The sequence below is a fragment of the Battus philenor genome, unplaced genomic scaffold (genome assembly GCF_028537555.1).
Source record: "Battus philenor isolate CCGP_79_NKW_IND1 unplaced genomic scaffold, ilBatPhil1.0.hap1 SCAF_19, whole genome shotgun sequence".
Taxonomy (NCBI): domain Eukaryota; kingdom Metazoa; phylum Arthropoda; class Insecta; order Lepidoptera; family Papilionidae; genus Battus; species Battus philenor.
This window is the reverse complement of record NW_027181681.1, coordinates 9,209,500-9,237,365: the sequence shown is the minus strand read 5'-3', so window position 1 is coordinate 9,237,365 and position 27,866 is coordinate 9,209,500. Positions and strand designations below refer to the sequence as shown.

The 27,866-nt window shown below is 31.7% G+C and overlaps 2 protein-coding genes across 2 annotated transcripts; both read right to left on the bottom strand.

Annotated features, from left to right (window-relative positions):
- Positions 1–1,881: 1,881 nt before the first annotated feature.
- On the bottom strand, positions 1,882–5,125 carry LOC137921700 (probable farnesyl diphosphate synthase DDB_G0278823). Its single transcript, XM_068764511.1, has 4 exons — positions 5,111–5,125; positions 3,507–3,740; positions 2,744–2,923; positions 1,882–2,004 (listed from the first exon to the last, which is right to left on the bottom strand). The coding sequence occupies exons 1-4, from the start codon at positions 5,123–5,125 to the stop codon at positions 1,882–1,884; spliced, it is 552 nt and encodes a 183-aa protein (XP_068620612.1).
- A 6,299-nt stretch (positions 5,126–11,424) lies between these two features.
- LOC137921699 (uncharacterized) lies at positions 11,425–20,721 on the bottom strand. Its single transcript, XM_068764510.1, has 6 exons — positions 20,717–20,721; positions 16,425–16,566; positions 15,216–15,356; positions 13,611–13,811; positions 13,046–13,279; positions 11,425–12,511 (listed from the first exon to the last, which is right to left on the bottom strand). Exons 1-6 carry the CDS (start codon positions 20,719–20,721, stop codon positions 12,140–12,142), a joined length of 1,095 nt encoding a protein of 364 aa, XP_068620611.1. The 3' UTR covers positions 11,425–12,139.
- Between the last annotated feature and the right edge of the window lie 7,145 nt (positions 20,722–27,866).

Here is a 27,866-nt window from a genome sequence, read left to right as displayed (position 1 = left end):
TGCAAAATTTTCAGCGAATCACTAATTTAAAAGCCGCTTTGTTGTGGGCTAAATTAGACTGTAAAGTTGACTCTAATTTTATGCGGTAAAGCAACCGAAGAGAACTTTTAACTAGTAAAGCTTATGTGCAATGATCGAGGAATATTTACTCAAGTAATGTAGGTTGACTATTTAAATATGTTGTAAATATTATTAGGGATATCTTTGTGAATATACTAAAAGAAGAGTAGTTTTAAATTTTTTTAGTTGATTATCCGTAGACGAACAGAAGTAATTAATGTAGCATAGAGTTGGAGAAATTTTAGAGGCAATAGGGAAGCTACACAACGCGCAAAACCATGAACCAGTAAGCAGACATCTTTTAAGGTTATTTTGTTTAGTCGGGAGATGCTAGTTGCGGACTGCTTTCTCCTTCTTGTGAAGTTGGAGGAGGCCAATATTTAACAATGGTCATTCTATTGCTAAAATAATGATGACAGTGATGATTTTTTGTGTTATTATATATATTATAGTTCACGTGCTGTCACACAATGCTGTCGAAGTATTCTTACAAAACATTCATACAAAGCTTACTTTGACTCGATAATATATATATATATATATATGTATATATCTATATATATATCTATATATATATATATATATATATAGATATATATATATAGATATAACGAAGTGTTTGTTCTCTGTACTTGCGTCGAGAGAACGAACAATAGAATTGATGTTGATATATTAAACATACAGTCTAAATATAAGAACTGATTGCATATATACACAATAAGTAAGGCAGTTTCACTTGGTCGTAATCATTATTTAAACTGTAAAACAGCTCAGATTACCTTCCCATAAATTAATCGGCTCATTTGTCCACCTTGCGAATAAACGTTCTATGCTGCGTTTGCCGGACTTATCTCTACCTAATTCTATAAAATATTAAAAAGTAAGTTTGTCTCCAAAAATAATATTTATCTGCATTATCAACGCTCTGCAGATTACAGACAAAATATTGACTTTGTAACCCTAAAAATTGCAGAAGGACAGAAATAAAATGAGTAACAAAATAAAAGTTGTCTAAGAGTGCTACGGCAATTCGGGCACAAGGAAATAAAGATAGAAGCTGATGATAGAGATTTATGACGCGGTAGACATGGAGAAATTGTACACACTGGAAGAGACCGCTAGTACAACTCGTATTTAGAGAATATTCGTAATATCAAGTGGTTTTAAAAGAAAATTTTTTAGAATTATTTCAAAGGTGAATATAAACCACAATGTAATTCTAGTATAAATGTAGATAAAAAGAAAACTTAAAAAAGTCCTTGTTTATAAAATAACATTTTATCATTTTTAAACAAAAATATATAATTTTAAGCTTTAATTGGAAACCTTTTTTACAATGTGTATGTAACCAATTCGTTTTATTTTGTTTTAAAGTATCTAAGGGTATGTGCAGTAATACTTCTTTTGTATGTGTGAAAATGCAGTAGACTGCTTTAACTGCTTATTTTTATTATTACATAACACATAAAGGTTTGATAGTTCTAGTATAAAATATTCTCGTTGAATAGTTGTAGTAATAAATTTGTTTTTATTTATAATTATTAAATAAAAAGAAAAACCAGTATTTTGAGCAAATTTATAATATTAATATCATTAAGTTAAATGCTTAAATTATACACTTTACATTTTCGAATTTCTTATAACGATTTTTGTATTTGTGAATCTATTATAGATAGATAGAATTATTCCAAACTTAGCGAATCCATAGGATATTAGTAAGTTAGTAAAGAAATACATATAAGCTGGTCTAGTTGTAGGTTGTCTTGTCTTTGCGGGCTGGTTTTTGCAACCAAGCGGCATTGCGCTCATTTTGCTTCGGTGTTAGCAATAGTTATAGGTTACATCTAGGGCACATCGCTTGTGCAACCGAGCTGGATGCGGGCAGCGCGAGTCATCGTGGCGATCTTTGGCGTAGGCCTTTTCTTTGTGGTGGGCGCCTATTGGCTGAAAACAGGAATAAAAAGACCTCAAAAAATCACGTCTAAGTTGGATACGGGTCTCTCTTTAGACCAAAACGCATCTAGCAGCCTTCATGGCTTTAAGTTAAAGAATGCCGTTATATGGAAGATTATTATGATTCAAGTTTCTATTAAATTCTGGTTTTCTTGTGTTCATCTCTTCTCAAAAAATATTTGTGTTGAATATTTATAATCGCAACGACACTAATTTGTCGAGTTTCTTTTATTTGTTTCAATATAATGTTTTATAGTAATATGTTACGTAGAATAAAATATATAATTATATAAATTTATTGAAATAGAACATTTATTTAATCACAGAATAAATAAGAAAGAAAATGTAATGATTGCTTATTAAAGAATTTAATGAACATGTATTTCAATGTTATCAATATGTACTTTTATAAATATATAAGATAGGAGTAAATTACAGAAACATTATATTTAAATTACTATCTGTATTCAACACAATGCTGGGAAATCAATGATCTTGATAACATGCTTACCATTTGCATGCCATTCAAATTCTACAAAAATAAAGGCGTTTACATAGGTAATTTATACTTCAAATCATTTATGAATGACAATGCGAAGAAAAATTTCTCTGAAACATTTTTTGTTTCAATATACCTCAACGTCTGAAGGTTTTTGATCAGCTGGTGTTGAAAATAGAAATTGAAAATAACAAATAAAAACTTGTTTTTAAAGAATTCTAGAGTTTTGACGAAAAACTCAGGAGATGGTACTGAATGGACTGGAAGATCGTGAACTTTTTTAGAACATGTTTCAAAACGAGAAGTTTCTTCTTCCTTGTATAATTTTAGAAAATGCATGTCATCGTACAGCTCCTTCAGATGTTTTATGTTCTTTGGGTCCGAGCTGCCGTAACATTCTCCAAAGATCTTCTTTTGTTTTTCATTACATTCTGCATCACTGCCGTCGCCAGCCAGGTGCAGGTGCCGTTCTTACACTGCTTGCTAATGCTAAACTTATCAAAAGATTTGTCGTAGTCTAAATAATCTGAAAAGTTATTCTGAAAATAAAATCGTACTTTTATGAGATAAAAATTTCGTGCAAATAATTAAATTTATAATTTTAAGTAATAGTTATAATTTAATCTATCATATCTGTTTATCATGTCTAGTATTCATAATATACTACATGTCCCTCGCGCACTTCGTGAAAAAAGGCTACGACCGAAAACATTTAAAATAAAACATTCGAGGCAAAATGGCGGCGTAATAATACCCTTGCAGACGGTTTTTTTTTTAATTAGCCGTGCATTCATTTGCGATACATTTTTGAGAAATGTACGAAAATTAAATTACGTTTAATTAAAAAAAAAACTATTCGCTTAACCACTACACGTAATTTTAAATTTTTTCAAAAGTTTTTTAATTGGCGATCAATTTATAAAACGAGTTTGTGCCAACAAAACAAATGAAGACAAATACATGGTTGTACAGATACAAAATTTATAAAACTTACATTAATTTGAAGTAATACTCCCAGGTCATTGCACATATAGTTTACGTTGTCGAAGTAATCTTCACTTTCCTTACTATTTAGAACTAAAAATAATTGTATAGGTGACGTCAAAGAATACTGAGATGTTCTCAAACGCGCGATATTTTCATAATACTTGATGTTGTACTTAATAAAGTCATTAGGAGGTGTAGGTGTAAATTGTAAATGTCTTCCAATTTCAGATTTGAAGTGAATCTATAAAAACGTACGAAAATTCAGCGTAAGTATTTTAATATTTGCTAACCTTAATATTCTATACTTGAACGTATATTTAAAAATAATGTTTTTTTAATAGTATTTTGAATGACTAGGCTCAAAGTGAATTGATCTACAAACAAGTGGTTACGTGAACTTTGCTGTATAGTTCTACCGTTTCCAGTCAATATCGTTGGACGTCGGGAACACGGTCATGGGTACATATTTGTGGACATCCTTCTCATGCAAAAGTTGAAGAATACAAGAGTTGAAAAGCTTGTTCACGTGAACGTACTACGGCTATAATAAACGTTTTAGTCCAAATATCACTACGGTTCCTTAAAAATAAATGAGGCTAGCACTAAGTGCGTATTACCAAAAGCTGCCGCGTTACTTTGTTATCATTGAAAATCTTACTTCTATAATCATATTATATTCAATAAATGGTTAAACGATGTTACAAGAAAAAAATTGAAGAATTTGGAACTACAGCTTAGATAATAGTTAGTAATAGAGATAAGAAAAAGTAAAACACGAAAATATATGAAATGAACTAATACAATTTATCGACCAGATCAAGAAAGTAATTATGTAGCTAACAGTACCATCATCATTTAGTTAGTAGTTAATTGTCCACTGTTGGACATAGACTACAGGTTTCCAATAGGACCGACTAAAAGTGGCGATGATATAAAACTAGGACTTACCAACTTGAGCAATTTCTTGAGTATCAAAATAATTGTCTGAAGCTCATTTTAACATTTGCTAATGTATGATATATTGACATCCATTGTTCGTATTTTTATGTCCATTTCGTGCGAAAAAGGGATCATTTGAATCTATTTTTAGTTTTTTTTTTAATACAATCATTTTTTATTTTAAAGTTTCTGTACATTTATATTAAAATTTAGTTATGTGGTAGAAATTTTGTTGTTTTAATAAATCATTAATATCAATAATCATTTTCGTTTAAAAAATCTTCAAGTTAACAATATAATCCTTCGTTTTTTTTTTGATTCTTAACACAATTCAATAAACGAAAGTTATTGAAAATGTGTTCGGCGTCCGAAGCTAGCATTATTAAGTCATGTCAAACTACAAAAATCACAACAGGGGTGATCATGCTCCGAAAGTTCGAACCATTCGAGTAAAAAAGATACGGACAAAATATTGTGCAAATAAGTAAATTAAAAATATTATTAAAAGAATAAAATATGTGTATTGAATTTACAGTTTAGTTATGGCCTTCGCTATTGGGGTACTCCACGTTCCTCTATTGTATTTTAAAGACAGGGCTATTATTACCAATAATGTTTTCATTTTACATTTTTATTTTCACACCTTTTCTTTTATCCTTCACAAATTCTTACCTCTCTTCCACTCATCTTTCACATTTTATCTCAATCTTCATCATTTATTTATATTTCATTTACACATCGCCTCCCATCCTTCAGCACATTTCTTAGAGATTTTTATATAACTTTTTACATTATTATTATTAATCTCATTTTCATTTATTTTACTAGAATTTTTCTTTTTTGATATAGTTTTATACAATACAATTTTTTAAATTTAATAGTTTGTTTTGTAACAATTCAGTGTTTTTATTTGATTTTGTTTCGTTTTATTACGCTACTAACGAGAATTTACATTTGTTCTACTGGTATATAATGTACTGTTATATATTGTTAATTACTTACTCTATATCATATCATACTAAAAAGCGTGAAACAAACTCGGGTACACATATCGTGACTCACAAATAGTCCTTAAGAGAGCCGCACATGCTTAGTAATCCGCAAGTTTACACTCCTAATATAATATATCTCTATATCCCTAACCTATCCTAATATCTCTATATACTCCTAATATATAATACTAGCTGATCCCGCAAGCGTTGTTTTGCAAAAAAAATCGTCGAGTTGATCGTAGAGAGGTGAAAATTTAGGGTTATATGTATTTTTGTATGATGTGTCACAAAAAATTCCAAAAAAAAATTTTTGTTGGGTGAACCGCCCTTAACATTTAGAGGGATGAAAAACAGATGTTGTGCGATTCTCCACCCTGGCGTGCATATCCGACGCTAAGAATCTTGAAAATCGGTCGAGCCGTTTCGGAGGAGTTCAATTAGGCACACCGTGATACGAGAATTTTACATATTAGATATAAAAGTGAAAGAGATCCTCAGCCGAACTAAGGTCACTGACATAGCTCGAAGAATTGATCGCCTGAAGTTGTAGCGGGCGGGGCATACCGCCTATGCAATCGACGGCCGTTTGGGTAGAAAGGTTCTTGAATGACCAACACAAAACGGTAAACGCGGCGTGGTTCAGGCGTTTGGTGTATCGACAACGTATATAGGATCGCAGGAAGTCGCTAGATGCGGGCAATACCGGTTATCCTAATGACTCTTGGGGGAGGCGTTTGCCGTGCAGTGAGCTTTTATCTTCTTATACGATGTTGACGATGGTAATATACGTGAATCTATTTTCTATAGAAGATTATTTATCATTTATACGTGACTGGCTTTTATTCATATATTTATAGACAGATAATAAGGAAAAAGTTTTATAAATAACCAAAGCTTTGTCTTTTGTGGTTGTCACCTGAAATGATTAAAGATTGACAAGTCTTATCTATAGTGACAACATAATATCTTGATAGCATTAGTTTATTTATAACTTTTTATAATAAATTTTACGACTTTTATTGTTTCAATATATTAAAAAACTTTACTCAAGGTATTGTGTTTCAAGGCGTTGAAATATAGTGGCGTATCTTTAAAATACAGTAAAATTACTTTACATTTAGAATCAAAATTTTACGTTTTAAAAGTAAGATAATATATTTTTTTATCTTGTGAGTGCAATATAAATATGATAATTACATAAAAATGCTAAAAATACAGTCGTAATTATATTTAATTATTAATTATTTCTTGCAAACATTTCCAAAGAATAAACATATGTGAAATAAAGACCATCTTGTCTGTGTTCACAGCCGACATATATACTTCATCGTCTTTGAAACTTATCCTTGACGGTTTTCTCTCTTTACGATCCGTGTGTAGTAAACGAATACTATATTCAATGTTTAAATAACATTGCATAAAATTTGCAGGTTCCTTTTTAAGATCGATTCTCAAGACTATAAAACGGCAAAAGGCAATTAGGGAAGGTACAACATAATCGATGTTACCAAATTCGGTCAGACCTCTCAGCAGACAGAAGAGCTCTTTGGTTTTTAGCCAAGTTAACTTGAACTACTATTGAGCTTTTCGGTCTTAATTAATAAAGCATAATTGCGCGGCATTATACATGTAATAGGTTAAACTCGTGTTATTTTCAAGACATTTTTACATACCAACACTAATTAATATCAGTAATAAAGTAATTAATGCGACGATTTCTCTACCGTCTTTTATGCAGTGTCTGGTAGCAGATTATGTTTTCAAACTTAAATGTTAAAAGAATCTACAAAAGAGTATGTCATCCATTTCCGGATAACGTATCGAGCAGGTCCTGAATGAAAAAAAAAATTAAAATTGCGCCGAAACTTACGTCGAAATAATGACTATTAAAACTATTCGCAATTTATACTATCAGATTTAAATTTATAATTTATAGTTAAGAGTAAAAAACCGCGTCTATAAATATCAGGGGTCGCCAAGCTCCTTGATGGTCCGAGTTATCCTTTGAAAATTGCGATTTTTTGCGGCTGCGGATTATATACTGTATTTACAAAACACGTACATTTAAAAGTAAGCAAAAAAGTAAGAAAAAATTTTACAAAACATTTATACTTAAAATGAATTAATAAAAGTACAAAATGTGTATCAAAATTATAACCATGCACTAAGTGTTTTACATTTTAGTACTGTTTTATAGCACACGGAAAAAAATTAAAAGCGAACTTTAGTGCACATATCGAGAGCAACAAAAATCGCCTCGACTTGCGAGTCGCAAGCTGGAGACCTTTTGCACCTATCTTGCTTTGCTTATTGATATCCTACGACTACAAAGCTAAATATTATTATCAAGCCAATAATATTTTAAAGGCAAGGCTTGCGGTGAAAATGAATAATAGTTTTCCGTAAATATTATAAAACTCATTTACACATTTTGACTTTAATTTTTTATATCTGAAACGTGCAAGTTATTTCACGTAAACTATTATTATTTCACGTATTATAATATTTTTTATAAATCAATAAACATTTAGTCACTTGTTTAGGTTAAATTTTATATTTTGTGTATGTACAAACAATGTAAATGTTTCTTCGGTTTCTGGGGGAGCCCGGCTCCGGCTGCTGCATACTTCTGTTTTACCCGAGCTCTTAAATCACTTAGGTGGGCTACTAATAATTCGAGCGATTATCTTGTAACGTCTATTCGCGTTATAAGGGTGGCGGTGAGAGACTGCCAGGTGTGATCGAGGTGGTGTATATATGTACAGATATTGTTCGTTTTGTTTATATGATTTAACTCAAACACAATGAAAAACTCAAACAAAATCAGTTTTCGAATACGCAATAATAATTTAACTCTATAAAGTATCGTGATCGTAGTGACCAGTAGTACGGAACGTTCTCACGTAAACGCTACACATATGTAAAACTCTAGCCAGAGCATATATTATATCGTTTCGAAATTTTGAATCCTTTTTGCAAGCTATAATTTTATCAAAAGTTACGAAGAAATTTGATAATAACTACAATATATTATACTTGTTTTAAAAATTATTTACGATGACTACATAAACTCGATACTGGAATCACCTATAAAAGAGTGTAAGTAAAGTAAGTAAATTTGTCACTAACTTACTTACATTCTATAGACTTACTAGATTCTGAAATAAAATTTACTATTATTATTATTATAAATAAAATAGATATAATAATAAAAGTAAAATTATTTAATGAAACTTTACTTACGCCTTTAGAGGTAAGTAGTATAAACATAAGTTTTAACTTATCTCGTTTTTTATTTTTAATAAAATTGTTTAACACATGCGAAATATTTTTATTTAATTTCATGAAACCTTTGCTTGTATTAATTTGAATTTAATAGTGTGAATATATTTTAATTTAATTACTTTTTACATAAAGATAAAAAATCTCTTATCATTTCATCAAGATCAAATTTAAAGGTAAGTTATAGACAATATTAATGATGGTGTGAAACTTGCACATTATCATAGAAATATTATTGATTGTGTTTTGTTTATTTCTTGAATTTTTCTTTTACTTTAAGTAGGGATTGACCGCAAAATATTATGACCTATAAAAAGTTACCAAAAAAATTTTCAGTACTGTTTGTATCATCATCTGGCTAGTTTTGACGAATTATATAGAAATAAATTAAAACATGTCTCTTGCCATTTCACTATTGTCTTACTATCGAATTTTGATGTAAAGTTTTATCAAGTATAAAATGGAATAACGTGACATAGCCGTATGAGTAATAACGTATATTATTTATGAGCTTCGTGAAATTTAAACAAAGATAGCACATAATTAGTTCAGGCGTTCTTAGTTCATGAATTTTGATGCAAAAGATAAAGCACGCTTTAGTCAACTTGTGACCGATAGATTCGATGCCTTTTATTAAAAATTGGAACACAGCAATAGGTACGACGACATAAGCCCATAAGATTAGAACTTTTTATTTTGTTTAACATGTTTTGTAAAAAACGTATACAGCTATGAAAACATTATTATTTAACAATATGAAACAGAAAATAATTCTCTTTTAAGTTTTTTTTACAAACGAACATTGAAACTCACAATTTAAAAATCTACATAGTTATGACTTTTACTACATAGTTATCCCGTTACCAAAGAACACCAATATTTTTTAAAAAAGCTCATGTCTGTATGAGTCCACACTAAGACGTAGATATTATAATGTTAATGAAAAACGTAAGGAGTTATTGTGAAACATATTGTGCAGCTCACCATTACCATCATCTCATTCCCATTTATATCCTTAAATCGATAGCAAAATTAAACATATAAGCTAGTGTGTGTGTGCTAGTACCAAGAGGTATGGACCTACACTTCAACAAAGAAATTGTAAATATGACCTAATGCATCCAATTGACTTTACGAGCAGTAAAATTTCGCCAACTGAATAAAAATTTCACAGCTACTATTTATAAGCTCTAGGATTAACGGTTATTACTAGATACTTTAAAGATATTTCGAGTTCATCTGCGCGGATAATATTTTATGATTATGACTGGTTTTTCTGCCTTTATATTGACTTTACACGAAAATACTACTCAAGAGTTGCACAATCGGAATAACTTCTTGAAGAAAATGATTACAAGATTAAGCACAGACCAGATATAAAAAGAAATGACAAGATTATAATAGATTGAAGAAAAGAGTCTAGAGAATTTGAATGAATACAGATTTGATTTGACATATGAAGACTAAAGTAAGTATACAAAAATACGATTCGAAAATAGATGAAATTATGTTCAAAAACAAGTATGGAGTCTTTAATATAATGTTTTAATGTTGGTGTTTAAACGGCTATAAAAAGAACTCCACACAAGGAAACAAGCTTTACCCAAAACTTCTAAGACCCTTCGAAATTTTTCAGAAGAAGCGGAAAATATAGCATTAAAGAAAACTGGTAATTGTAAGCCTTGGATAAAAAGATAAGGATTAGGATTTATTAAAGTCTGATGAATAAGCGGCATAACCGTGTGGGAAAATATTTATTTAATTACTTTAACTTGTTTCACTGCTACAATTATTTTAGTATTTTTTTTTTAAATTCATACGATAGTAATAGTAATTAGTTGCATTTGTTAATGACTGACTCAGTGTAGTATTACACTGAGTCAGTCGAGGCTTCAGAAATAAAGACGAATGTGATGTTTTAATTACCCAAAAAAAAAAAAAGATTAAACTTGATTGAGTTGCATATTATTAAGTCTTCATTTTTCCGATTCCAGATATGTATTTAAATACATAACTTCATAAACCGAGAGCTACTTTATTGATTTCACTCGTCTTTTTGTATTTTATTACTACTTTGTAGAAGATTCTTTTGGAATAAAATAGAAAATTATGATGAAATTAAAAAAAAATTGGAAGCTTAAATGTCTAATAAAACTTCGCTTGTGACAGTTATCTATGAACTTCGTGCATTTGTCAGTACAATTTGAAGTTCCAATGATTGTTATTCGATATTATAAGGCAACGTATGCCGGGTCTGCTGATTGTATCCTGTTAACGTATATGCGTCAACGATATTTGTCTTTTTTGTTTTTAGTTACCTTAATACCATAAAGTAAAATGTTATTATCAAGCAGAAACTAATATAGTTATAATATTAATAGTAAACATTAATAATATTTCCTAGTAATAGTTATTGTAAAGATATTATTGAATCATCGTCTTATTCGTAAAGCATCTTCACATTCATCACAATATACATTATAAATACGCTTAACTTGACAGCGTTGAAGCTATCGTAGTTTGGCATTAAAGTGCGCCTTTGGTCCGGAAAACATTGTTACAAAACCGTGAGGCTTACTCTCGAACAATTTCCCATCCGTTCCACAAAAATAAAAAACTAATATAACCAGCAGCCAAAATATGTAATTTCAATTTACATGCTAAGTTATTTCTTTGCAATTATAACATAAGCTTTTAATATATTTTCTAATAATAATCTTGAATTGCAGATAGTTCATTGAAGCATATAAAATATGACTTATTTATCACGGCACCAACATGTGATCAATAGACTCCATATTACTGGAATAGATACATATACGACTGAGCTGACGAAGTGATTGTCGACTCCAGCTGACTTGAGAGATATTACCGCTATTCGCCCCAGAACTAGATTCCACTTTGTCATATTCATAGATTCATTGATTTGGGATTCCAATTATTGACATGGGAACTTATAAAAGTTACTATTTAAAATTTTCAGGTGAAAAAATTATATAAATTAAAATCAGATTGAGTTCCCTCAAAGTGACAAATATTACGTAGAGACGTTCATTTGCAATCTGTCCTTTTATTATAAAAGTTTCTGGCAAGTTCATAAAGCGGTTTAATTCACTTGGTCATTTTTACAGGGTAACTGTTGTAAATGAGTGAAGTAAAAAGTAATGAGAAAAATAAACTAAAATATTAATGAGTCTTAAAAATTACTCCCTAAAAGCCTACAGTTAATCGTTTATTAAATGTTACTAACTTTTATTATTTTTTAGTTTAAACTTTTAAAAAAGAAAAAAATATATATTTGTCATTTTTACTTTTATTCAATTTTCAAAATTAGTTATTTCCAGTAACAAATCTGTAATCATTATTCACGTTCACTACATGATAAATGAAATAAAATTTAATATGTAAAAAATTCTTATTGTAAATTCTATACTACATACATGAACTTTGTTGTATCTTGGCTATGGCTACAAAATATATTGTAAAATTTTTTGAAGAAATCGGCTGATGGTGTCGAATCTGCCGGTAGCTCATTCACTTTTTTCAAGAAGTTATTAAGACGAGTCTTTTCCTCCAGTTCATAAAGCTTAGGCACATCCATTTCCTTATACAGCTGTCGAATGCGATTCAGCTTATCCGTGTCGGTGCTGCCATAGTTTTCTTTGAACAAACGCAATTGTTCGGCATTACATCTCTCTAAAACCGCAAGTGTTACCCACGAACATTTGCCCTGTGTTACATCATTACCGGTTTTACCGGAAGCTGTTCCTTCCATAATGTGATAATCTATGAAATCATTCTGTAAGAGTGTAAATACATTAGTACAGTACTCATGTGAAGATATATATAAGAAGAGAACATAATTATTGAATTATTATCACCACACTTTGTGTAAAAACATCCTGAAGGAATACATTTATCATATAAACTGTTGATAAAGTTTTCTCGTAGTTGTGTTTCGCATTGTTAATCGTACGCGACTACTGCTACATAGCGAAAATAGCTATATATTAGTCGTTCTCTTATCTATTAATAAATCCAGTTATTTAATTTGTTTCGTCAAGTCGAATGCAAAGACGCTAAAAACACTTTGTGAAACAATGTTTGCTGGCAGGCGGTACATTCATTTCACTGCTTTTACTTCAGTGCACGACTACTGCTGCATAGCGGAAGTAGCTAAATATTAGTCCCTTTCTTAGTTAGGATGGACTTCCGTGAGGTAACGCTTGAATCTATTAGATGGATTTATTAATGTAACCAAGTTGTTTTAGAATGATTTTTGACAAAAGATATTTTAGTTTAGTAATCCTTCTGGATTGGTTAGCTAACTTACATGTATTTGAACTAATACACCAATATCATCGCCAACTTTATCCACAGTATTATAACTCTCTTCATTTAGCTTGTTGCTAAGAGCTAGAGCTATTAAAATAGGTGCCTTAACTGCGTAGGGCGATGACTTTAGTCTGTTCATTGTTTCGTAAAGTTGAAAAGTATAAGTATCATAGTTTCTTGACCTTGCTGTTGTTGTTTCTATGTATTGGCCGAGGGTTGTCATAAAATATACCTGTCAATAAAGTATAGGTTATTTCGTATCTTTTAGAAAGCTGAGATAATGTATTTTTTAATTATTCTATGATATATCCCATATTGGAGAGAGCTCCGTCTAAAAGGTAGACAGACGAAGATATATTCGAGACCTGGTTAAGCATGATAGTATTTACCGTTACAGTCTATTTTAAACCAAATCGTTACATTCACACGCAGCATTGAAGACGTTAAGCAAAAATATTATTTGGGATCATTTAGCTGCAAAGGTGGTAAATTAAATCAACAGGAACTTGACCTAAATAGAAGTCCATGACAAATGAAAGGTTATTTACACGTAAACTGCTTACTTTATGGTATATGCTTAAAATATGATCACGCAATTCGCCCTTGAAGTTCTGTCGCACTATTTCGTCGATTAAGCTTCTCATTAAACAAGAATCAGTATATGCTAATAGTCCTGTATTATTCAATAGATGCCAACATCTTTTACCAAGACGTTCCGTAGCGTTATCTTCGAAATCGTCGGAGAAGAAATAGTAAGCCTGAACCTGAAAGTATTGTGATTATTACTGTTATGGTACCATGCATTTGATTTGGTACATCGATCATAGGAGTAAGACTTGCAGCAAAGATCAGCTGAGTTTGATTTTGTAGAGTGTTGTTTTAATAGCAAAGTGCTTCTTAATTATAAGTATTAATGTATCGTAAATAATAATATTAATGTAAGGCCAGGTAGTTTATTATACGAAGTAGAGAAGATTCCGCAAAAACATATTTAAAAAAACGATTCCGGTCGTGCTCTTTGCTGTAAGTCAATAACATAATATATAATATAACGACCAATGTGGACATTTTTGAAGTAAAGTCTAAATTTTACGTTCTCTTTACTTATCCTTTGTTGATGTTGTTGCTGTAAGCCCGAGGGCTTTTACAGCTTCATCGTAGAGAGTTCACGGAGCGAAAGTGTACTAATCGGTGCTCTTGTGCAAGTTTTGCATACTGCTCCCATGTTTACGTAACACGCACAATTAGATATTTTTTTAAATATATTTATTCTAAAGTAAAAACGGAAACATAAGTATAGTACTCTGTCCAGAAATAATATTATTCTTAATTACATTTATTATCAACGTATATAAATCTTTTTTTTTTAATTTAATCCTTGGTAGCATTGATACGTTAGTGCGTTAAGAAAAATTTACGTGGTAAAATCAAATCATTTATATTTAATTGGCTGCTAATAAATGTTCATTGTTTTTATAAATACCTTGGTTTGCATGTCTTGTGCGTGTAAGAATAGATCGCTTTTATTTCAATAAATTAAATTGTATTCATGTTTTATTATTAATTTATTTATCTGTTACATATCGATTTTTTTATAGTAAAACTTATTTGTGGTTGATATGTAAATTATTATTTAGTAATGTCATTTGACTCTGCGTTAGTACATTTAATTATATGATTTAATTTAATGTTAAATGGAAACATCGTTTTTTAGCACAATAAAAGTGTTTTTGTTCTTTTGAAGTATCCTTTTTAAAAGATTTTATAGAGGACAATAAGATATAAAGGCACACGATCGGTAATTGTATTTAAACCATTGTATTATGATTTTATTTTCTCACAACACATTTCCCACACTACTCACAACCTCTGATCATTGTTTCATATATAACGAACCTCACTCCAGATGTCATGTCTTCGTACCATTTGGGCAGTGATAGCCTAGAGGTAGATGATCGAGACTTGCGATCGTAGGTTGCGAGTAAGCTTCCCGGGAACACATATAATTCAAATTTTGCGTATTAATTATTTCCGGATTGTCACTGCCAACAAATAAGTTTTCGGAGGATGGGAAGCAGCGTTCTGTGTAACGCAATAAACACTGCGATCGCCAACCTGTCTTTGAGGGAGGCCTATATCGAGGCCATTTATGGGCTGAAATTACTTACCATTTCAATCGTAACCATTAACACCTGTAGTTGTCGAATCAAGTCATCAGTGATTTTTAAGTTTTTATTCAATTCCTCGTATGCGAAGATCATAAACTCTGCCTGCACTGGTACCCTTCCAATTCCATAATATTCTGCAGACTAAACAAATCGAAACTATTTATACATTAGTTTTAAATGATTTTTTTTAAATTGATATGTAAATATTTTTTTTATTTAAAACTGCATTAACGTAAATAAGCAGATGTTTTTTTTTAAATTTTTATATTATTAACTGTAAATAAGTTTTACGACTGAATATACATGGCGTGCAGCACATTACATATGTTAGTCCTACTGTACCTATTTCTTACATAGCTATATTTATTTCAACTTAGTACGGCAACTTCGCAGAAAATTCAGCACGTTTAAATTTATTTTTATTTTCATGAATGTTTCGCAAGGTTAAACAGATATGGACGTCTACAGTTAGCACAAATAAGAACTGAGCGTGAGACTTGTGTTATTGGCAGTTTCTTTTTGGATATTGTATTCAATTCTTATCTTGTTTTTTATTTTTCCTTCTGCCTAATTGCCAAAACAGATTCCGCGATTTCGAGATGTCAAGGTGTAGGAGCCGCATAGCCTAAGAACTCTTCAAAGGTAGCGAAGGTTCGAGAGCCCCCGGGGGAGCCTAGGCTCGGTCTGTTACATACTATTCCGGATTTTGAGGCTGCTGATTTCTGATCGCTCCGGCTGACGAACCAACGAGCGTCTAGGTTCAAAGGCTCCCACAAGGGGATATTGGCTTGGGCTGTTACTCTTCGATAATACCCGCTTAGCATTCCAATACAAGGGCGAGCGAGAGAGCCGAACCTCGAGCTCTGGGAGTCACAGTGCGGGCTGTGATACATCACGCGGGTGCAAGGTGGAGTGCAGCACATCCCAAATCTTGCGAAGTTTTGTTTTGTAGTACTTGCCAATTTTCTAATAACGTAATAATGATTTTTCTGTTTATTTGTTTTTGAACAATGTTAGGTTATTCAAAAAAATGTGTGCGTCCTTTAAATCAAGTCGCAACTTTAGTCGTTCTTCGAGATCTATAAAGTTAAGTCGGTATTTAAGCGCAGGAACCAAAACTATGATCGATTTTGCGTAAACACAGCTGTGAGTTTAGTGTTTAGTAAGATAGATATAAAAAAATATTAATTTTCAGAATGTAAAAGTTACCTCTTTAATTCTTTTTTTAATATCATCGGAAGGTATAAAGTCAGTCTTCGCTAGAGCTTCGCCGATTACTTTGGATGTACAGTAATCATAATCACGAGTCAAAGTTTTCACTAAGGGACTTTGCTTCTTTTCAATACGCGGCCTAAAAGTTTAAAAACAATTATGAAATAAAATTATATTTATATCAATAGTGTTTATGATCTTTGTAAAAACTTGTTTTAACTTCTCTTTATTACACAATAATTCTTTTTAAATCGTTAAATAAATATCTTTTGTAAATAACCCATGTTCTTGGACTATTCATACCGGGTGATCAAATACTATCACTGAAAGATATGCATATCCAGCTGTAGATTTAGTTGTCTGTTCGCAAATCGGCCATAATTTTCTTATTGTTATAATGATTATAAAAACAAAAATAACGTCTTTTCTTTTAATTTAAGAGGCACTTTATATAGTAAAATAGGAAAACTCACCGAGTAGAAAAATTTCTACAACAGTTTATGAAAAACTTTCGTGACATTGCGCCTTATCACTCAGCACTTGGAATAAGAACTACGCCATAAACTTAACGAACTCTACTTATATATTTACGATCTTCACGTGATGTCTTATCCAGTTAAAGCGCTGTTGTTATCTTCATTTTTTAACATAGTTATTATTTTTATGTTGAATTATATTATGTGTTGAATTATATTATATGTTTTTGGCGGTTAAAATAAGGCTTTATTTCGTGAAATAATGTACTAATGAAATTCGAAGATTCTTTTACATAAGGCCTAAATAAAACTACGTCATTATTACCACAACAAACTTCGAAGCGACGAAAAGTATTCGTATGGTAAGCCACTCGAGTAATTACGTCTTAATTAAAAAAAACACATTAAGCTATGGCTGTCAAACAATTGCGTAATTGCTTTTAACTTGCATAAGTGTGAAATATATGGGTGAGGCCTAAATAAAACGGTGGACGTCCTATGGCTGAAGTGATGATAATGGTGATAGGTGACGGCCTTAGTGAACAATCGCAATTCATTATTTGTATTACTTTTACTCTTTAACTTTTCTCATATGAATGTGCTGATATGTACAGGGCGTTCCAAAATGCAATAACATTTCCGTTATATTTTTTTTATTTACTCATTACAATATTTTTTCTTTTTTTTGTAGCGAAAATCATATTGCTTTTCTCAGGAGAGCCTTTGTAACTTTACTGCTGAAGGTAATTTGTTATATCGATGTACTAGCTTTTGCTTCAAAGTGTTGAGAGGCTATCTTTGTTAATATATATTATTTTGTTCGGAGAGTTCTTTAAAAGTATTGTAATAGTCGAGTGCAGGTATGAAAATCTTTACTAATTTTGTGCCTTAGAGGTTCGATTTTCCGATAAAAACCATGACAGTCTTTAGTCAGATATTTATAAAAATTAATATTAAAAACTTTTTCAGAATATGAGAGTTGCCTTTTTAATTATTTTTTTTAATATCCTCGGAAGGTTTAAAGGTATTCTTTGCTAAACCTTCGTCGATTACTTGAGATGTACTGTAATTATAATCACTAATTAATGTTTTTATTAAACGACTTTGCTTATTTTTATTACGCTACCTAAAAGTTTTATTAAAATTTAAGCTATGCAATAATATATTATCTATGTGTATTTCTTCGGCAAATTTGTATCATTTTTTTGGTGAAAACCGATAAGCTGGCAACTCGACGATGATGCTCAAGGATGTGCTGCAAGGATGTGCAAAGCTTCCAGATGATATTTGGCGGCACCGTCCAAGAGGTGACTGCGGTACTCCATGCAGAGTCGAACTTGGGTAGTGTAAAGATTAAGCAGCTGTTCAGAGCTGAAATACCGCCTAATCTTTGAAAGAATTGATAATTTCTATGATGCCGCTTGTGCCATAGAGACAATTTGTTGGCCAAAGTAGAGGTTAGAGGTGATGGTAATACCTAGAAGCCCTAGATGGTTCGTAATAGATAAGGATACACCTTCGAAAGTAGTTGTTAAATCGTAGCTACTCTTTTTCGCGGAGAAAAGACACGCTTGTGCTTTGGAAGGGTTGAAATGGACAAGATTGGTGTCACCCTAATCGGACATCTACTGCAATGTCTCGTTCACCCATTTAATCATGGACTCTCTCAAGGACCGTATTTTCTCTGGACTAGCTTGCGATTTAGTCATTTTTTAATAAAAACATGTAAATGAACTGGACTTCATTTGATTTTGTGAGATTAATGTGTGCTCTTGTATACTCTATAAATTTTACTAGCATATATAACATAGAAAAAATGTTATAGTTTTTCGACAAACTATGACACGGAGCGTAAGGTTTTATACCTTAAGATGAAGAACATACGTACCTACGTACTCATACTTTCTGTATTATGTCATTTGTAAAGAAAAAAATACTTCCGCCGCATTATTTTTGTTTGTCGTTTAATTAAGGTCATAGTTTGTGGTATAATTTTAATTTGTTTTAAAAATAATAAAAAAATCGTAATTGTTTATACTTGCCAATTATTTTCTGGGACATAGATAACATCGAAATGTGAATTATGGCATTCGTGACGAGAATTACAATTAAAAATCTGTTTTATTGTAAAAACTATTTTAAATGTGTGTAGTTTATTGTTTCTCATTTTTTGTTGTAATAAATTTAGCAATAATCTTGTATTGCAGTGATATCATTAAAGAATACAAATATTCAGCGACTTGTTACTTACGTTTACATGCTATAGAAGTATGCAAAAAATATCTTGTATTATTTCGGTTGAGCTGTATAAATAAATGAACACGAAGTCAATTTAATGGAAATCCGTATATTTTGATGTAGTTGTTTTAATAAATATAAACTGGATCGGAGAATGTGTAGTTGTATTCGCGTATATACGTGCTGTTCGCTACAATATTAAATATCCTTAACGCAACGAGTTAATAATTAATTATAATATTTTAACTTTTAAAATGTTTTTTTTTCTTTCTCAAGTTGCAGTAATACCATACAACGAGAATTAGTACTTATGTAATTACTTCAACGTATTACTACAACGTATTACTTATTTTAAATAGAAAATATTCTGTTCGCATTACTTTTTTATTATTTTGCCCAACTTATTGCAAAACAATGATTTTTTATGGCTTTGAACTAACCGATGGTGGTGAATCACGTGTAACTGATGAATTTTGAAACAGAGCTTCAAAAGTCATTCTATTGAAGCCTTTATTTACTTCATGTTTAGAAGCTTACAGCTGGTAATTTATAGCAGGGTTTATCGAAGTTTAGTTTGAAATAATAATAGGATTTGACAATAAGGGTCAAATATAATTTTTGGTAGAGCCAAAAATACTTTTTATTTTTAAACGGATAAGTATTAACAGATCAATATTTTCTGTATCTCGTCTTCAGTTACCACATGGGTAATAACAAATATTGGCATACAGGTATAAGCAATTATGTTTTTTTTTTATTAATGAGATGCACTTTTATGAAAAATGATGATATTATTAATAATAAAGACATGAGTTAAAAAATAAATAAAAAATATATACCCAAAAACGAAACGTAAGAACTAACAAGTATTTAACTTCGCGAATTTTCAAAACTTTACCATGAGTCTAAAGTGGAACAACGATAAATTTAAAATTCCTTACTGACGAACTTCTTTACACTACGCTGCAAATTGACGTTTGTTCCGGACATATGCTGATACTTTATTTCAATAAATAGTTTTCGTAACTTATTCAAGCCATTTGAATCATAAAAGACAATTTGCCTTTGTAATTTACTCATAGCATACTAAACTTCTGCCAAAATGTACAATACTTTTATCATAATAACTAGTTTGATTTGGATTGAAGATATTCTTAATTAGTAATTTCATAAGAATCACTTTCCACTTCCATCTTAATTCTATTAATCTAGTATAAAAGAAGGTAAGACTGCCTTATGACCATAAATAAGTATGAGTGTGTACCTTTTTTAAAACCATACTCAAGCGACATGGAATTTTTTTATCCTTGGCCAGTTTAGACATAACATTTAAAATAAAAAAAAAACATTTTATTATTACTTCTGTCTTTTATTTACATAAATTAGTGGCATCCAAAAAATAACGTTTCAGCGTTTTAATGAGAAAACTTTCGTAGTGTGGATTTTTACAATTTTCATTGTGGTGTTAGTAAGCAATGTAGGTACAACAGATTTCAATTATCTTTTGATTATGAAACTCTATATTTAATTAATATTTATAATAGGTTAAACAAGTTTAAACGTAGTTGTACTAACCTCATTTTGAAGGCAGTAATTTTGTGGTACATAATAGAGACTATAATTTAACAAAAGAAAAAAAGAAATGCCTTCTTAGTGTAAGTAATATTCGAAGTTCTTTTCACGATCATTTAGGAATAATGATGCTTGCTGAATGACTAAAATTCATAAACACCGAAAAATAGTATTAAAATTTGATGGTGATGGCTCTAATACACTATTTGACAAAAAATTGTTTTTTAGTCGATACTTAAATATTTAATGAAATCAGGCGTTATCTTGCGGAAGTCCATCCTAAATAAGAAAAAGACCAATATTTAGCCACTTCCGCACATGCAGTGGTCTGAAGATGCCGCGTGGAGGTGTGAAACATGTGTTCAGTGATTTGACGGTGGCAGTTGTATAATTCGCATTGTTTGCCGCATACGCATTTATCAGCGGGCTGGCGGGCGGTGCGCTCTGTTGCACGACTACCACTGCATGTGCGGAAGTGGCTAAATATTGGTCTCTTTCTTACTTAGTCGATACTTAATTAAATTTTCAACACGTATTATAATTTTCGAAATACAGAGCATTGCATTTAATCTAATCGACATGACGCTGCTAGCTTGCTTAGGATCTGTGTAGCTTTATCCTCATTGAGTCCGCGGTAACAGTAGGGTCGCGAGCAAAAAATTACTCTGGGTGATCGTGACCCAGTTACATCAAAGGCGTTTGCACGAAAAAAGTCTATATCCGTAGTATCTGTTTGCATAGTGTTGTGACTGTAGTGTAGTGTAAGTTGTACAAGGCGATGAATACTCAGCTGTCGGAAGTGAGATTTGCCTCTCTTGACCGATATAATTTGAACGCAGGCTAGGCGGACGCGATTGCCAGAGTTGCACCCAACGGAGGCTCAATGTGCTGTGTGTGTCCTAACTTTGAAATATCTAGAAGAATTTATTTAAATTCTGCTTAGAGAGCGCCGAGTGCTCCGCAATTAAGAGAAAGCGGTCCAATGGAATGGAGGCTTTGCGGAGTATGGCTTCTAGAATATAGATCTCGTCAAAGTCTTTATTCATTAAGTATTGCACAAAAGCCCTTACAGCATATGATAATCCATGTGCCAATATTTATAAAATAGAACAAGAAAACTGGCTTCTTACTCTACCATCAGAAAATCCTGATATTGTTCGGATTTTTAAAATTCTAAAATCCGTGGAAGACAAATAATGTTAAATAAGGAGTAATTATGAGGTGAAAAATGGTACCGTGTACAGGAAACTTGATGGTGAAATACGTTTAGTTGTTCCACGGAATGCTAGATGGCAAATATGTAAAGCTAGCCGCGATGACACCGGTCATCTTGGCTATATGACTAAGACTTTAGAAAAAGTCCAAAGTCAGTCAGTAACACCCATATTCTAACAATTGTAGATGGTTTCACAAAATACGTATTAGTGCGGGCAGTCGAAAATACGAAAACAAAGACTAAATTAAAGTTTCTTCAAAAAATATTTTTGGATTTTGGGTTGCCAGCTAGAATGGTCTCAGATCGTGGCACTTCTTTTACATCGTCAGCTTTTAAAGCTTTTTGCAATGAACATGGCATTAAGCACATATTGAACGCGGTTGCTTGTCCCAGCACCAATGGTCAACCTTAGAGATATGTTCAAGTTATACTCAGTTCTTTAGCTACTCAAATTTTTAATGGAAATGAACTTGACTGGGACAAGCAACTAGATAAAGTTCAGTGGGGTGTTAATAACACAATTAATACAACCACTAAAAAGTCTCCTACTAAAGCGTTAGTTGGCATTAGAAGTTCGCAAGATCATCGTACACGATGATCTTGCGAACTGAACTGAACAAAATGGGAATAAAAAGCACACAAGACAATGTGGCATGTGTAAGAAGAATTAAGAAAGGTAAGAAAAGGACCAGAATATTCAAAAATGTAGACATAATGCTAATCCGATTCCGGCACCTGAATACAAAGTGTGTGATCTAGTTAAGATTTTAGAAATAATTACGGTAATGATGGGAAAGTTATTAAAATCCTATCTAAATTTGTCGGCCTTTTTAAGATTTCTCAAGCGTTAGGAAATGATCGTTATCAAGTAACGGAAATTCTGGGTTTTCATAAAAGAGGTAAGCCTTATGAATCTGTAACAGCTTTTGATAGAATTCGACCCTGGATTAATTTAAAAGCTCTAGAAGTGCATGATAGTGAAACAAGTGGTTCATTTTCTTGTAGTGATAAAGATGAGTTCTACTAGACGGAAACCTTATCCAGATGTTACTTATTGACATTCAATATTGACTACTTCACATAGAAAATTGAAGTAGGCCAACATATAACATTATTATTTTATTTATGATTTTTAATAGAAGTATAAGATACAATGAAATGTTAAATCTAAATAAATGAAATTCTAAAAATGATAATGACTGGTATTAAATTTAACATCACCTATACTAATTCTGTTTTTTTTTTTGTGTTACAAATGGTATGATCGATTGACTTATGTCGGAGTTTAGGAGCATCGAGCGTAAGAAAACCTCGAGATCGTCTACGTTCGGATGTAATCGGCGTGCGTGAAGCAATTGCGGGGTAGTCTTGAAAAATATTGTGTTTCGCACTTCTACGATCTCTTATAAAAGGTGGACGTCAGTGGAAGCCTCCGATCGCTCGAAACAGACGCACGTTCCGTCCGCGCCCTACCAGCGACCAGCGTTGTCGCCTAGAGCTCTCCCCGCCGACTTTTCGCCAGCCAGCCGATCGTTCGTTCGCGCACTGCATTGTACCGCAACTCCGCTCGCTTGAGTGGTGCGCACACACCGGTTCGCCCGCAACACACCGTCCGTCGCGCAGTCGAATTCCCGCTCTTTAAATTAAATTTAAAGCATTCTTAATTTTTAAGACAATAACTAAATGGTTTTAACTATGTATTTACATAGATGTAAATATTTAAAATATGTGGTTGAATATAATTCATTTCAGCCGATAGATTTTTATTATAAAGATAGACTTTGGCTTCCTCTAAATATTGCAACGATGACTGATCTTGCGCTTCCCGTTTCACGCGACTTCCCTCGTCCTTGATTATGTTGTCGGTTCACAAGTGGGAGGTCTACTCATGCTGCGTCTACTGGCTTGTAATAATGCATAACGCATAATAAATCAGAATTATAACACTGTACATTACGTAGGTGTTATATTTTTGTTTTGAAAGTAATCGTTACGAAATTGTTTTTAAATTGAATCACATGCAAAGTATGATTTTTTTTTTTTACATTTCGGGTATAAATAATTTATAAGATTTTTTTAATCTTTCTTTCTTTCCTCACAATTTATTTCTCTCTTTTTATACATCATCCAAAATCTTTTATTCCTCACGTTATCTACATTCATGAATACCCTTGCTTTTTATAACAGCACGATAAATATACTTTTTAACTATAATATTTTTCCATGCTTATCGATTATTATAGTCTTTACTCTGTTATGACATTTAATTTTTGGTTCTTTGTTGTCGGGCTTATCTTATTTTATTTCTTTGTCGTTCGTCGTTTATCGACTGTCTTTTACACTACTTGCAGAACCCAAAGAACGCAGGGCGAAATTTATCGTCTTCCACGAAGGATGCGAACATATCCTCTTCTAATTTCCTTGCTATGCATATGCATAGTACGTTAATTGTTCTATATTTTTTTTAAATATTTATTCTGACGGTGAAACATAAATTGTTGTCGGTAACTGCAGCTAAGTTAATTGCCAATCCAATATTCATGGAACAGGTTAACATATTAATTAAGTTTGCCGGCAGGTGTACGTACAAAGCAAGAATTTAGGAGCCAATAGCCTGAAAAGGTTGTACGTTACGCTGGTTTCCCGTAATCCCGATATCGAAATATTAATAAAGTAATTTGCACTGGTTTTCACTGTATTATGATGGTGTGAATCATAAAACAGTGGTTGTCCAGCGGTAGAAGACAGGGACTTCCGATCGTCGGTTCGATCGTCGATTCGTTTCGATTCTAGAACGTACGACATGGTACAATCGTATATAATGCACAAAATTAATTATAAAGAATTGCCACTGCTTATTAACAAATTTGAAGAAGATAGACAACAGCGTCTTTAATGTACCGACAAAGCGATTTGTAGTGGGCGTGTGTGGGCCGAAACGACGAATCTTAAAACACATATCAATATCCAAGTCTGTTGATGACATGTTACAACATCAAGGTATATTTAAAGAACATTATTTTTGTTGTTCTAAGCATTAACGCATTTAACGGCCTGTCACCTGTTTATTCAACGAAGAATCTATCTACCTACCTTATACCTATCAAATAGTTATTTATTCCGAATAAAGTTGTAGGCTTAACGACGAGGCTGTATTAATGCACTGTAGTATAATATTGTAACTGTGTTATGAGAGAAACGTAAAAGTTAGTTACGTGAAAGTTCGCCTTCCGTTTATTCAATTACGTTTTCTTACAGAGCTGTATGATAAGGTTGTTTTGACAGTAGCTAGTTGTAAATCGAGTTATTTAGTTACTTAAACAGAAACTATTAGTTAGTTTTCACTTTTCATGAGTGTTTTCGGCAATCTAATATATTTGATTATTACGCTAAATTGTATTTAAAAAATACTAAATTAGTAATTCTTTAAACATAAATAATTTCATATTTCAAATCTATTCGGATATAACAATTAACAAGTTCCCCCCAATAGATTTCGTCTTATTCAAGCACATTGATTTTGCGCTGTAAAATAGGAAAAACTATATAAAATTTATTTCGGAACTAAGCTTTATTTATTGATTTAATGTCTTTATAGTAAATAACGACTATTTACTAAAATAAGTTTAAATATTGTAATTCTTTAACATCAATATTCGCATCCATAGGTTTCTCAAAGGACCTGTTGGTACCAGCTCGTGTCCAGCGTGTTTTGTCGAACTAAAAGAGGCGCTACCTTGTGGGTACACGTCTTACACCAAGCTTGCTGGACTGTGGTCTGTACACCAAAAACATCAGCGACCACCTGTTTTGTGCCCTATTTGGCCATTTACTGATTTTTTACATTTTGTGGATCACTTTCGTCCATCTACGAATCTGGGGAGATTCGGCAGGATGAGGATCCCTGATTCCATCTCGTACAGTAATTCCGCGGAGAGCCTTCTCCATAGGTTGTTACGCGACTACAGTTCTGAGTAAAAGGCTACGTTTCTACTCCGTAAATATAATATCTAGTAACACACATTGGTAGTAAACCTTCGTTTTAAAGCTCTGCGAACTGCATCCCTGTATAAAATATGGTAATGCTTATTGCGTTTACCTAATATTTATTACGTCCAAACTCGCCTTTTGATCTTTTGACACAGAGTGTTTGTCTGCTAGGGATAGATATATATCATAATTTTTTTAGTTTATGTACATTCAACATACTATATTTTATAATTAATACACTTTTAAAACTCCATGAGCAAGTAGTTGAAAAAGTCTAATAATACATTTTAAAATGCTGGGGCTGAGGTAAATATTAAAAACGATGCTATAATCGTTTATGAGAGCAATAGTAATAATACTGAAAAGTAAAAGAGATTACAGAATATTATGTGCCTGAAGTACCGACGTAACTGGAGGCTTTACGATCGTGAACAGACGCCCGGCAATGATTCACATCGTTCGTTAAAAATATTTTCGTAGTGATGGGACATCTCAAATTTTATACATTTTCTACAATCATGTATGCCGAAATAACACTTTGTTCTTTTACGACATAGTTTACCAAGGTTGGTGCTATTGCCCAGTGAGCGCAAGAGCTTTTCTTTGGCGATAAGTGTTAATGAAAAACAATTTAAAATTTATCAATATTTTAAATATTTATTTTATGCGGAAAGACTGCAATTTTTTCATCTATGGGGTTCGATAGACCGAAAAAAGTTTGAATCCTATATTCTAATGGATTTTTTTAAGATAACATTCTTGCAATACTATGTAGTATGTTCAGCTATCTTTTGGTGTATAATTTTGCAAAGAAAATGTTTTAGCTATTTAATATTGAATTATTTTTTAAGATAGAGTAATGTTGTTACTTTGTAATTTATATAGGGATCCACGTCTTACTTATAAAAATATTGTTACAGGTAAAATTATTTAATATTTCTTTACTACATGCAGTCTAGTTTTGTAATGTAATAGGATTATCAAGTTCACGTATAAGTTTTTTAATGTTGGCTGCTCTTAGACATTATTAAAGCTCATATAGCTGATAACATTATATGGCCAGCATCCAGGGTTTTCCAATTTTCTTAACTGCTTTTATTTTGTGGATTGACATCCCAAGCTACGCTTGCCGACTGGTGATGTCGGATCTAGTACATATATATAATACCCTAGCGCCCTATATGACTTGCCAACTGTCACTTCGAAAAGAATCTTTTAATTTACTATTAAATTAATTAGGATTGACGTACAACTTGGTCATTTCTGTTGCACGCTATTGGCATTCAGCCTCTACAATTTAATATAGTTCGTCTCTTGACCTTCTTAATAATGTCAATGGGGGTTCGACGAGTCTTTCGATGTTTAACCTTGTTAAAAAGAATCTCTTAGCAAAAAATATTCAAAACATAATCATTGTTTAAAAAATAAACAGATCAGTTGTACATGGGATTAAGTGATATCCTATAGATATAATACAATTATAATATTTTTTAGAACACTCAATCCTAAGTAACACAATTTATTTGAAAAATATTGTTACTAGGCTACCTAATAAGCAATTACTCTCTTAATTTTTACGTTTTTAATTGCAATTATAGAATCAAATTACGATTATGGTAATATATATTTTGACAGATTGTCCCGAACAACATAGCCATTTTTGGATTATACGCCTGGATAAACAGTAGTAAACGCTTTCTGTTTCGATATTTACCTTTAAGTACCTTTTCACGTATAAAAGAGATAAGCGTACGCATTAAGGATTCGGTTGTGTGAGATATGGTATCAAAAATGCTATTGTAATGTTTTTATGATGTCTTATAAAAACATTCCTTTGTCACTTTATATTTAAAAAAAAAACGTAAATTTTATTATAAAATTGACACTAGCTTTTTTATAATTTCACATGTATGCTTTAGTCTAATTTACAATTCTCTCTATGCTTTT